At 44.5% G+C, this 13,788-nt stretch overlaps 1 protein-coding gene and 1 pseudogene across 3 annotated transcripts in view; both read left to right on the plus strand.

Moving 5' to 3' along the window:
- WDR25 (WD repeat domain 25) overlaps positions 1–13,788 on the plus strand; it is a 155,458-nt gene that overhangs the window by 100,862 nt on the left and 40,808 nt on the right. For all 3 annotated transcript variants that reach the window (XM_016926734.4, XM_016926736.4, XM_016926735.4), the window contains exon 4: positions 7,815–7,945. In XM_016926734.4, coding sequence (XP_016782223.1) covers positions 7,815–7,945 — 131 coding nt within the window. The remainder of the gene's footprint in view (positions 1–7,814; positions 7,946–13,788) is intronic.
- On the plus strand, positions 4,767–5,339 carry LOC107968250 (non-histone chromosomal protein HMG-14-like; annotated as a pseudogene).

The following is a 13,788-nucleotide window of genomic DNA, read 5'->3' on the forward strand; positions in this document are numbered from 1 at the left end:
CGATGCAGGGCCACAGCTGATGGGGAATGTTCAGATGCAGGCCCAGCTGGCTCTCAGGCCAGACCCTTCCCAGGCCTTTGCCCGGATTGCTAAGATGGCCCCTGTTTCTGATGCATAAAGTTTGATTTGAAAGTTAGTAAGTTTCTTTTCTCATTAACTTTGAGTCAGGATGGCTAAATTTATAGCTGGCTGAATACTTCCCAGAGGATGAGTGTAACGATATTGATTTTAGCGAAGTGAGTCATATGCCTACTGCCTGGAAACACAAGCTCAATTACCACAAGCCAACAGCATAAGCTTTCCCTTGTCAACATTTTTCCTACATGTTCATGAGTCTGTGGATGTGAACAAAGCACTAGGAGAAGCAAAGGTCACGAATAACTGGCGGCGATGCAAGGTAGGGTGCCGAGAGCTGGCCTTGAGATTAGACGGGGCCAGTCTCCGTCTCAGCGTGGCTGACTCATGTGGCTCTGAGCGAGTCTCTCACCTCGCTGAGCTTCCATTTCCCTGGCTGTGAGAGATGGGTTAATTACACCTACCACCCAGGGTGCCGTGTGATGCGTGCAAGCTCCAGACAGGCCTGGAGGTAACAGGCTCCTGATAAATGTTGTTCCCCTTCCTTGACTGTGAACTGCTTTGCCAGGGCTGCCTCTGAGCTCCCTGGAGAGGGGGGCATGAGCTTCTCTTTTCTCTCCTGGAGACCCATACTTGGGTTTCATGTGGCCTGGACGAAATACCTATTATGTGCCAGGAACTAGGCTGGGAGTCAGTCATGCTGAATGGAAGAGGAAGGCCCTCACAGGCCTGGAGCCCTGCATGATGATAGGATTCCTAGTATAGACGTTTGCAACTTCTATGTTAACTAAGAACTTCTTAGTTAGCAAGATGGACAGGTGGTGCTGCCCCGGCCACATGGTTGGTCACTTTGGGAAGCTGGATGTCTCCACCTGAGAAAGGAAGAGGGGCAGCTTGGAGGAGCCACTGTTCCAGAGTTCCCAGATGCCTTATCACAGTCATACGGGGGTGGAAGCACTGGTCATAGAGTCAGTAGAACAAATGGAATTTCTGCATTGTGTTTTAAACTTGTTTTTGCTTTAACAATTTTTTTATTTGTATCATTATTGATTCAAGGAGAAAATAAGTGATTTTTCCTAGCTCCAAGAAGATCCAAACAGTTTTTATACTGGTTGAGCTCATTATAATGAGATCAATAAAGTCAGTGCTAGTGGATTACATATTTTAAAACTCAGTTTCCTATAATAAGCATACAGTGAATAAACAGAATTTTCTATAACAAACAGGTAAACAAGCAAGATGGTCTTAAGGTTAAAGGTTATATAACAGCTAACCATTGCGCTGAAAGTAACATTGCCCAGGAGAGGATATGATAAACCAGCTCCTTGATTTATGAAAAGGTAGAGAGGAAGAGCCCGTCTGACAAGTTAAGACCTTCTCCTCTGGCACAGCTAGTGTTCATGTTCAAGATATTTCACTGATGAATATTTTCCAGACTTTACCCATATCTCTTTAACAAATGTAAAGGGCAGCCCAGGGCGTTGTATTTTCAAAGCCTCATGAGAAAAGCTGAAAAAGCATTAATCTGTGGAGGTTATTGCTATTTAAAAACCTGTATCCCAGCCGGGCGCCGTGGCTCACGCCTGAAATCCCAGCAATTTGGGAGGCTGAGGTGGGTGGATCACAAGGTCAGGAGATCGAGACCATCCTGGCTAACACGGTGAAACCCCATCTCTACTAAAAATACAAAAAAATTAGCTGGGTGTGGTAGCAGGCACCTGTAGTCCCAGCTACTAGGGAGGCTGAGGCAGGAGAATGGCGTGAATCTGGGAGACAGAGCTTGCAGTGAGCTGGATAGCACCACTGCACTCCAGCCTGGGCGACAGAGCGAGACTCTGTCTCAAAAAAACAAAATAAAACAAAACAAAAACAAACAAACAAAAAAACCTGTATCCCTTGGTTTTAGTTTGTAATTGAACCAATTGTGAATTCAATAATTTGGGGTTTAATTTTGTAAACTATAATAGCTCCCTTTTGTTGATTGCTGTTTGCCATGCTCTTTGGAAGGCTTCATGCACCACGTTACATTTAGCTCTCATGACGACCTTACATTTGTAAGAGTGTGAGACAGAGCAGTGCAAGGTCCTGCCCAAGGCCCCTCCACTGGAAGTGACAGAGCTGGGATGGGATCTGGGTCTGCGTGGCTCTGAACTCCTCAGCTATACTGTCTCCTGCTTCCAACATTGTGCCAGATAATGATGGCTATGGCCCTAATTTCTGAAACAAAGTCTTATTTGAGAACTTCTTAGTTAGCAAGATTTCTACCTTAGTCTTTTCACTAGGTATCCAGAAACTTACTAAAAAATTTAAAAATCTTGTAGTTTTGAGCCCTTTTAACAAAGAAAAGCAGTAAGGGCCTAGTTATTATAAGTATAGGAAAAATGTATAAACAACAGCTTATCTTCTAAATGGAAATACTTAAAAGACAGATTTTCAATCTCTTTAGGGGGTTGAGGAAAAAATAACATTCAGATTTTTTGTTTGTTTGTTTTAGCAGAAAAAGTTCGATCATCGTCTTTTAGCAATTCAGCTTTCACATTTTCTCTCATCTTTCTTCCCCATTGTTGGCAAGACTGTATCACTGCACTTTTGAAAAAAACATATGGATAATTCACTGCCATTTCTGAAATTAAGCATATGGTTATATGCTATGGTCTAAAAAATAAGGAACATTTTTTCTCCAGGCAGAGAGAGTTTGTGTTTCCTTTTGGATTTAAGGATTGGCAATGAATTCCAAGTGAGCAAGAAGCCGGCCACTGAATGTTCTCAGCAATAAGTGCAGTTGTCCCTGTGGGGAGAAAGAGTTTGGCAGTCCTGGGCCTTCTCGGTGGTGTGGGGACTGCAGTGGTATCCGTGTCCTCCTTTTCTGTCTAGGGGTTGTGATGGTGGTCCCTGCCTGCAGTCTCCAGATGACCCCCAGCCGCTTGGCTGAAGCGAGTGTCCTGGGGCCTCTGTGCTGCCACATTGCTGCTCTGAGTCCCTGGCATAGGCACATGGGGACCAAGGGGACAGCCCTCTGCCTGTGCTCCCTGAGCAGGGGGACTTGCTAATTGGGCATATCACGGTTGGTTTCTGATCACCAATTGTAGCTTAAAAGGTGGGGTTTGTCATGCTCTGTAGAAGGCTTTATGTACCACCTTGAGTTCCAGGAAAGGAAAAGAAGAGTACATTTTTTTTTTTAGGAATACCAGATTTCCAATTAGATCAATTCACCAAGAAGCAGTTTTTTGGTTTACTTGAGAGAGTCGTTTGTCTGCTGATCTAATGAGAGGGACATAGCACAAAGACCATCATCTTACAAGTCTGCTCATCTCCTTGATGACTTAAAAAATCTTTATTTATTAGAAAAACAGTATTACAACAAATCTGTTCGTATAATTTAAAAAGTTATCTTACTACCCCTAGAACAATTCATTTCATTTCAGTGAATCTCTTCCCAGTCTTTGTCCATATCAACAGGGATCCCGAACCCCTGGGCCACGGACTGGTACCTGTCCATAGCCTATTAGGAACCAGACCACACAGCAGGAGGTGAGCAGTGGGTGAGTGAACATTCCCGCCTGAGCTCCTTCTCCTGTCAGATCAGCAGCAGCGTCAGATTCTCATACGAGCGGAGCCCTATTGTGAACTGCGCATACGAGGGATCTAGGTTGTGCTCTTCTTATGAGAATCTAACTAATGCCTGGTGATCTGAGGTGGGACAGTTTCATCCCGAAAGCACCCCCATCCCAACCCCTGGTTCATGGAAGAATTGTCTTCCACAAAACCTGTCCCTAGTGCCAAAAAGGTCGGGGACTGCTTCGTATCAATTCCCATTTTATACTCTTGTAGTTGAAGAATAGGAATCAAGCATTGTCCCTCTTGCCAAAGACTGCTGTTTGTGATTCCAGTTTTCAGTGGCTTTTCAGCATCCCATCAGGCAGAAAACCACATTTGTCTTCACTACTCCCCTCAGGCTGGACCGTTAGGGTGTTGTTTACAGTCCCTTCTCCATACGGGTCGGATGGCCTAAAGCAGCCAGTTCTTGACAACATTATGATGACACAGAGTGACCATGAAAATCTCTTGTGCTATCTGCACTGCATCTTGTAGCAAAATAGTCAAGGGGCTTGTGGAGCTCAAAGAGGTATAGATTCTTCATTTATAAAAAAGCAAGTATTTCTAAAATTTTCTCTGTTGGTAAGTGACTACCAGTTTTAGGCCCCCAGAAGATACTAGAAAAAAAAGATCAACACACTTTATTATCCATCATGGCAAATGTGATGCTTGAACAAAGGATGAAAGAGTAACTACTTTCTAAAAAATTTCTACTATGGAGAGAACATTTTGAAAACAGATGTTTTTGTTTCCATTGTTATGTGATTTTTGTTGCCAAAAATGATCTGTCACCTATTAAAATCTTGAATATCTTCACCCTTAACCTGGGAACAGTGTTTTTCTAATCTGTTTTAAAATCCTTTAAGTGAAAATTTCAGTGGATTTTGAGCTGGGTGGTTACAAATATGATAATGCAATTATTAACCTGATTAGTTGCAGGAGCCATTATTTGACATTAGGGAAATGGGGCTTTACTAGCAAAATGTTCACAAAATCCTTTGCTTCGATGGTGGATAAAAGTGGAAAATGTCCAGGCAGCCCAGCTTTGCAAAGGCTCTCGGTGCCCCGTGGCCTGCAGGCACCTGGCATGCGCCCTCCCCATTGCCAGGATGCCCAAGAGGAAGGTCAGCTCTGCTGAAGGGGCCACCAAGGAAGAGCCCAAGAGGAGACTAGTGCAGTTGTCAGCTAAACCTGCTCCTGCAAAAGTGGAATTGAAGCTGAAAAAGGCAGCAGCGAAGGATAAATCTTCAGACAAAAAAGTGCAAACAAAAAAAAAAAAAAAAAAAAAAAGGGAAAAGGGGAGCAAAGGGAAAACAGGCCAAAGTGGTTAACCAAGAAACTAAAGTAGAGTTACCTGCAGAAAATGGGGAAATGAAAACTGAGGAGAGTCCAGCCTCTGATGAAGCAGGAGAGAAAGAAACCAAGTCTGATAGAATACCATATACCATATCTTATCAGTGGTCCCTGTCTCCCTTCTTGTACAATCCAGAGGAATATTTTTATCAACTATTTTGTAAATGCAAGTTTTTTAGTAGCTCTAGAAACATTTTTAAGAAGGAGGGAATCCCACCTCATCCCATTTTTTAAGTGTAAATGCTTTTTTTTTTTTTTTAAGAGGTGAAATCATTTGCTGGTTGTTTATTTTTTGGTACAACCAGAAAATAGTGTGGGATATTGAATTATGGGAGGCTTTGACTGTCTCGGGTGTCAGCTTAACATTCCATACAGGGGGGGTTAGTTTTTATATCCTATAATACAAAGCATGTTAAAGGGCCATATGGAGTCAGTCCTGCATTTAATGTCTTGAATGTTTTAAATTACTTCTATTCCCTTGTTGTTTTTTAGTAGAATTGTTTCCTAAAGAAAACCACTCCTTGGTCATTGCTCTCCCTGTCAGAATTGTGTGGACTCTGTAAATGTTTGGTTGTGGTAGTCCTGTTTTCCTAATAACTTTGTTACTGTGCTGTGAAAGATTACAGATTGGAATATGTAGTGTAGGTGCTCTTCAGTTGTGAGCTGGTGGGACGTCTGTAACAGCTGATCAGCATGTGAAGATACTGGTACTTGATAGCCTCTTAAGGACAATTTGCTTCCAAATTTTGACCTGGAAAGTCACTGGAATAACTTTCAAAAATAATTACAATACATGGCTTTTTAGATTTTTGTTACATGTGTTAAGAATTGTGTACAAATTGAAATGTCTGCACGATCCTCAACCAATAAAATCTCAATTATGAAAGAGAAAAAAAAAAAGAAGTGGAAAATGTCTCCCATGTGGCCAGTGGTGAATATCTTCCATCTAGGTCCGGGCATCTCTGCGTGCAAGAAACTTTGTCGGCTTTGATAGAGTTCAGTGGATAAACTGAACCTACCTGCAACCAGACTACATTCAAATAACTGAATCACAAAAAGTTCCCTACATTAAGAAAAATGGAAGCATATTCAATTCTGTTGCTCTCACTAAAAATAGTATTACATAATTCAGATGATTTCAGAGAGGTTCATTGATTCTCTTAATAAGGGTATATTAAAATATATTTAAAAATATTGACTTTTATCCTTGCATCATCCTTTAAAGAGTTCTATTTTTGGTTTTTAAAAAATGTTTATAATATGTTGGTACAGAAGCACATTATTCAACTTAAAACAAATATCTATATATTGGTGGTATGTGCCTTAGGTTTTTCATGGATGGGGCGTACTGTCAAACTATAATAGCTTGGAGACCACGGATCTAGGCAGATTGGGTCTGTGAAAGCCTTCTGCTGTGACTGTCATGAGTACTGATTGATGACTTTCATTTCCACACCTGGTGAGCTGGTAGAGCCCTTCACTAATGTGTGGGGGTCACAGAACACAAAGCAGGGCAACCTTTTGTGCTTTCTGAATTGAATGAGCAAGTGCTGCTTCCTGGGTTCCCGTGAGTGGAAATGATGCTTGAGACCTCGGTGTCTTCATGGTCTTCTTCGCCACCAGCTTCCCATGTCCCTAAGTAGCCCACTGCTCAGTCCCATGGGGGAGTTTCTACGGGTACAAGGCAGTCAAGGTTCTTCCTCCTGCGCTGTGGGAGCCCTTGTGGCACCTCTGAGCGAAGCCTCCTCCACGTTTCTGGCTGGGTGGCGTGGGGCAGCTGCTGTGCCTGTTGTGTGAGCCCTGCCTGTGGGGGACATATACGGGGGTGGCACTCAGAGACTCCCACAGTGAGAACACCTCCCCAAGGCCAGTCTGCCTTCTTGATGCAGTTTCAGATGGATGAGGTGTGGACAGACAAGAATGACAGCCAGTGCTCTGGGACATGGGGGCTGCACTGGGCAGTGGAAGGAGGACCAGCTTTGACCTGCTCCAAATGATTGATGTTTTTGAAGTTTATATAGCTTACCTCTAAAAGATCATAGTGATAAAAAAGACGTTTTCCACACCATATGTATATATATGTACATACACAGACACTTACCTAATGCACATAAATGCTTGACAACAGTTTATGATGTATTTATAAAGGACAAGGACTGCCTCGTGTCCTGTAGAGCCAGTGAGACCCCCAATGGCCCACACCACCCTATCCAATCTGTGCTTGGGCCACCATGATGGCCACTCTCATTTATTGCCCAGCGTCTCAGGCCACCCCACCTGCCATGCTCCATAGCAAACCATTCATCCATTATTATAAAGTGGCTGATCCTGAAAAGTATCACCTTAGAACAATCCTGTTTTTGGTTTTTAGACTCCCAGATAAATAATCTACTGTATTAACTGTAGAGCCTTGGAAATGTTCCATGACCTCCCTGGGCTTGGTTTTTGGCTGTTAGGTGGGCATAGGGTCGTTGCATGGTTTATATGAGCTAATGCATGTCATGCTTACAGCAAATGTGAAAGGTGCACTCATCGATCCACCCATCTAAGCTCAGCCCAGGGGGAGGGGATGTTCAGCTAGTCAAGGGTGGGCTGGCCAGAGAAACAGAGAATAAGGGCAAATCTTGCTGCCACCGCTGTCGTATTTCCAAAAAGTGTCCATTGGGCTACATCGGGCCCAGGGGAGCTGTGTTTGCTATGAGCCCCATACCAGATGGCATCTTAGTTTTAAGATATTTGTTTTGTGACCTAAGTACTTTCTAACCCTCTCTTCTCTTTTTGTGTTGTAGGAACCCAGCTATTTAGTGGTCGAAGTGACTTTAGAATCACTACCTTGAAATTCCATCCAAAAGACCACAACATCTTTTTATGTGGAGGCTTCAGTTCTGAAATGAAAGCTTGGGATATAAGGACTGGCAAGGTAATAGCCATATTCCTAACTTGGCCTTTCCACAGGAGAGCTTGTTTCGACAATTTGAATAATTGGGGGCAGGTCAGCATCTATATATAGGACCCTTGAGGTGGAATAATTACCACTTAATATTTAATCAGTGCTAAGCATAATTTTTAGATGTTTTGAAAGAACATTCTTGAGTTGTCAGACTTAAAATATCAAAGGTGCAATTTTATGCAGTATATTACTAAAAATATTTGTTGAACACCTACTGTGCACAAATGCTTCCAGATGATATAAAATGAATCTGCTGGGTTACTCAAGGGAATAATGTGCGGGTACAGATAACTTTGGTACAGAGAATTGGTGTGGGGGTGTGTGTGTGTGTGTGTGTGTGTGCACTTGTTTGCATGCTTGCGAGAGAGAGGAAGGGAGGGGGTAAGTGCTTTTAGCTTGCTGTGGGAAGACTTCTTAGAGGAATCACTTTTCCTCAGTCTTAAAGGCTGGTTGTGATTTCCATCCCCATCCTTTATTACAACCTGCTGTGCCTTTTACCATCACCACTTACTAGATGGCAGCTCCACCCTAGTTGTTCAGGCCAAAAACATCAGAATTAGCCCTGTCTCTGCTCTTTGCATCACATTCCCATACCCAAACCATTAGCAAATTCTCCAAAACTTGGACATTTTTCCCCACATCAGCTGTTGTAGCTCTGCTGTTGTCTCTCGCTGGGATGGTTGCAGGAGTTTACCATCTGATCTCTCACTTTCCGCCTTGCCCCTTGCAGGCTGTTCTCAACACAGCCGCTAGACTGGTCTGTTACAGTGTGACTCAGACACGTCACTCCTCTCATCAGAATCCTCCAGGCTCTGTTCTTACAGTAAAAGCCAATGTCTCTGATGATCCACAAGGCCTAAATGATCCTCCTTGGCCTGGGGGTAGGTCAGCATTTCTCATCAGTGCCAGCCCCACTAGGCTCCTTGCCTTCCCTGAACATACCAGCACATTCCTGTCTCAGGGCCTTTGCACCTGCTGCTCCCTCTGCCTGGAAGGCTCTTCTGCCTGTTTCCTAAGTAGAGGCTTGCTGCCCCCTGTCATGGGGCTCTGCTCACATATTACCTCTCGGTGAGGTGCCCCCTGCCCAAAACCCACTAGCATCCGCTAGTCCCCTCTGCTATCTCATTTCTCTCCATAGCATTTACCATCACCTGACATATTATGGATTTTATGTGTTCATTCATCTGCCTGTTTCCCTCCTCTAGAATGTAAGCTCTTTGAAGGCAGAGAGTTTTGTTTGCTGCTGACATCTAGCTTCTAAAACAGTGCCTGGCACATAGTTGGCACTGTGTGAATCATGATTGACTGAGTAAATGCCGGAGGAAGGCAGTCATGCAGACAGTGCAGATACCGGAGGTGGGAACACAGGATGTCTGTGGGGACTTGGCTAGGCGTGGGCTTCACACAGCGAGGTGGCCTGGGCAGAGAGTCTTTCAACGCTGTGTGTCTTGGTCTCAACAGTGGGGAGCCACGGGAGGTTTGTGAACATCTGCCTTGGTCCTAGACAGGTGCAGCATCCAAGCAGATATGTCCTGAGTAGAGGCTGTCCATGTGTTCCAGAGGGAGGAGGGTGAGACAGAGCCCCCAAGGCCTAGATTCCAAATTTGCCTTCTTGCTTCAGACTGGCTGGCACCGGAAGACCCTTTCCTGACAGGCAGTTGGAAGGGGCTGCTGGTTTGTTGAGGAGAGCCTAAATGCAGAGACTTTTCTTGACAGAGAATGGGAAGTTTTGTCTGTACATGAGATCTTGCTTAAAGTACTCACAAGTGGGAGCATAGATAGATGTAGTCTTTAAAAAAAAATCACACATTTTTCTTTTACAAAGGAACTTTCTTATAAAAATATTTGGAAAAGAGAGGAAATTACCCATAAAGAAGTGGACACAGTGGCATTAAAAAAAAAAAACCGCCAAAACACGTTATATTTAGGATCTAAATACATGACAAGTGAAAGAAAACATTTGAACGTGCCTTGTGAACTGGAAACTCTTAGTCATACCGTTTGAAGTGGGACCTCCTGAGCACCCAGCCACTCCTGACAACCACGTCCCTTATGGGTGCGCTTACTGTTTTTAGCCTCAAAGACCAAACACGTAAGAAATTACTCACCAAGGACGCCATCTGATTTAAGCATTTGTTAAAAATACCGGATTTTTTCCCAGGGCAGATGCCAGCTGACGAGCTCTGAAAATGCTGGGGGAGAAGCAATTAGAAGCAGATGTTGCTGTGACTGGTGTTGGCATGTTTGCGAGTCTCTCCCAAGATAGTAATGTGGCTAAGGGATCTGTGCAGTATTTGTTTTTACTTCCTTTCTACCAACAATCCTCCCCCACTGGGTCACGGGGCTTGTTCCATTTGCATCAGTTGGGCTCAGGGGACAACACTCTTTCCTGCTTAGACAGGTGTTGCCCATGTGTCTCAAATGGACTCGGCAGGAGGACCAGGGAGGAGGCACAGCCCCCTGCCCTCCAGGGACTCCCGCCTGGGGCTGCTCACTTCTTATCCCTGTGGGCTCCTGTGGCGCTGTCCCAGGTGCTGAACCTTCTGGCTCAGCCTGGGCGTGTATGTGAACATCCAGAAGTGAGCAGCTTGGCTTTTTCCAGCTGCTTTCAGGGACCGCGGTGGGAATCGCAGGTGTAAGTAGGAGGGACACAGACCTTAGCTTAAACCAAGACAGGCCTTCCCTTTTAAATACAGTGGGGAAGGAATGTTTTGTTGTAAAAGTAATACAGAATCATATGATAACATTGGGAAATTCAGGTAAAGAGAGGAGGGGGAGTCCAAGCAGCCAAAGGTAAACATTAGCAACATTTTGATATTCTTCTTTCTGTTTTTTTTTCCTCTTGTGGTTTTTAAAAAAATTATAAAAGCACTATTTGGTTTTATTTGTATACGCAATTTTGTGTTTTGCTTTTCATGTAGCATTAGAAGGATATTCTTTGTTAGTGCAGACCCTCGTAAGGTCGTCAGTCATATTCCTTTGACTCAGGGTGTTCCTGACTCACTGCCTTGCTTCTCCCCAGGACTCAGAACAATGTCTGGCATAGGCAGGAACTCAGTAAGTATCTATGGATCAAATGAATCAGATGAATGCTTTAACATATTAAACCATTTCCCTGCATTAGACATGTAGGAGATTTAAAAAACTTTTGCCATTTAAAATTAATAGATGTGAGGACAGAGACCAGCAGTCAGCAAACTATAGCCTGAGGCTAGTCCAGCTTGCTGCCAGTTTTTGTAAATAAAGGTTTATTGGAACACAGCTATACTCATTTATGTATCATCTGTGGCTGCTTTTATACTACAGTAGCAGAGTGGACTCGTTGCAACAGAGACCACATAGCCCACAAAACCAAAGATATTTAAGATCTGGCTGACCTTGGTAAAGAGAGATGTGATTCTGACATCTGTCACCCTATTGATTGTCAGGACTAATCCTCCTGAGCTGGCTGACAAGGTAGGTGTCTTACCCCATTCTGTGTTCCTTGCAGAAACCAGGTGCTCAGAGAATGTGTTTTCCAGGTGGGAACTGTTCCTTCAGTCAGGGGTGTATAAGTTGTTTCTCTCTCTTGTTACAATCTCCAAACAAACTATCAAGGTTGACTTTATTACACATTCCACTGTAAGAAACATCTTTTTGCATATAGCTTTTTCCACATTTGGGATTTATTTCCTTAAGCTTGAATCTCAGAATGAAAATTTCTGGGTCAAAGCAAGCCTACATTGTGAAGGTAAGGAGTAGGTTTCTGCCAACAGAACTGAGGGGAGTGAGGCCAGACAACCTCTCCCTGGGATCTTAGGGCACAGTGAGTAGTTGGAACATACAACTTTTTAGTTACTTTCCAGTCATGAGATTTTATGATTCCTTAAATGTAGCCAAGTGCTAAGTGTCAAGATTCTGGACTTCTCTAGTCTAGCCCAATTCATTACAGCAAATGGGCTGTTTGGCTCCCTGTCTCCTCTTCTTGGCTGATCTTGGGTGATCTCTCCGCCTCGGGTTTGATGTTTGTAGCACATCTCATTACTGCAAAGTGCCTGACTTCATCTCCAGAGGTCGGCAGGATGTGTTCTGCACAAGCCAGCTGTGCGTACTTACTTGAAACTGGCTTCCTGCCGCTGCTGCAGCATCCTCTGACCCCTCTTCCTCCCAGCAGTCTGCTTGAACATGGGTGTGGTCTGGAACCCAGGATGCCTGTGGTCTGACCTTTATAGTATTGTGAGGGTCAATTTCTGCAGAAGCCCCTGAGCCTCTAGTGCCGTTGGCCTGAGCTGCAGGAGACCTGGGCTCACGTCCTCCCTCTGCTACTTGCTTGGCTGGGTGATTTCGGCCACATTCCTTAAGCAAAAGCCTCTCTGATTCACAATTTTTAAATTGGTATCGTAAAGTGGCAGGCCAAGCCACACCTCCAAAGTAGCGGTTCTCAAACTCACCTGTGTAGGAGAGCACCTGGGCTCTTGTTAGGATGCAGATTCTGTTTCAGCAGGTCCAGGTTGGGATAAGATCCTGCATTTCTAACAAGCTCCCAGGAAATGAAGGGGAGGATAGTATATGGACCACATTTTGAGAAGCTAGGGACCAAAGGGCCTCTGAACTTAAAAGTCCCTTGCTTCTCTCATTTGAACCTTATCCTCAATTAGCCTGCACCATCTGTGACCTATCTCAGGGACAACGATCACTCTTGATCTGTGGGCACTTTTATCCACAGGTGTTTATTTACAGCCGCTTGGTGTGGGAGCCTGAGTCACCTCTGTGCCTGGCATCCCCGACAGGGCCTGGACCAGAGCAGGTGTTCAGGATAACCTGGAGTGAGCTGATGGGGTCAGCCGCCACTGTCATTGTGATAGAGGCCTGCAGGAGCACCCACCTGCCCACAACCTCAGGGGCAGTGGCCACCCTGGGATCGACATAGAGGGCATGGCCCCTCTGACAAATGGGATATGAAGGCTAGCTGGAATTCAGCTGTAGTGAGTCATTCCAGAAGTGTGGACAGAGGCAGGAGGACTTGGGAGACCCTGTGTCAGATGAGATATGGTGTGGCCATCAAAGCACTGTAGTCCTCCACTGAGGCTGAGCTCCTCTGCTCCCCGGTGTTTGGTGGATAACAGAGTTATGAGTCTCTTGCATTTCCAGCTTTGCGGTGCTGTGGCTCTGCCCAGCACAGAATGGAAGCTGTAGAATTGCAGGAGAAGCCTGTGACACGGACTCAGCTGTACTGGGCCCTCTAGCAGTGTGGGGAATGTTCCAAGGTAGAGCCACTTTCAAGTTCACTTTAAGATGACTATGTATTTTGAACCAAAAGTTAGGATAAGTAATAAAAATAAATTCTCCTTTTGTAATATGAATCAGATTTGTTAAGAAAGCTTATATAGCAAATTTGGTGAATCACCTTTTTTGCAGGACTACATTATGGAACCCCAACCTCAGCAAATTACCTCTCAGTTAAGGCAAGATTGAACACTGGAAATTGGAGCAGCCCTGGAAAATCTAGGACATGTGGCTCCTGCAGCTGGCAGCCTGGACTCTGCCCCAGTTCCTCCTCTCTTTCTATGTGCAGGGTGACATTGGGCAGGCTAGGGGTCGAGTGGTTCTTTTGTTGTCTAGCTCCTACTCTGCGCCTGAGAAAAAGAGTTGCAGATGCATTCAGATCTGCCAACTTTACTCCTCCAGAGAAGGCTGCACCTCTAAAACCCCGATTCTCTGCTTGCTCTGGGACTCTCATGATAAAACCAGCTCTGACAGGCCAGCTCACTTTCTCCAGCACACCCTGGTGTCACATTGACACTAATCGTCAATATTTCATGCTTGTTCTACAT

This window comes from Pan troglodytes, chromosome 15 (genome assembly GCF_028858775.2).
Source record: "Pan troglodytes isolate AG18354 chromosome 15, NHGRI_mPanTro3-v2.0_pri, whole genome shotgun sequence".
Lineage (NCBI taxonomy): Eukaryota > Metazoa > Chordata > Mammalia > Primates > Hominidae > Pan > Pan troglodytes.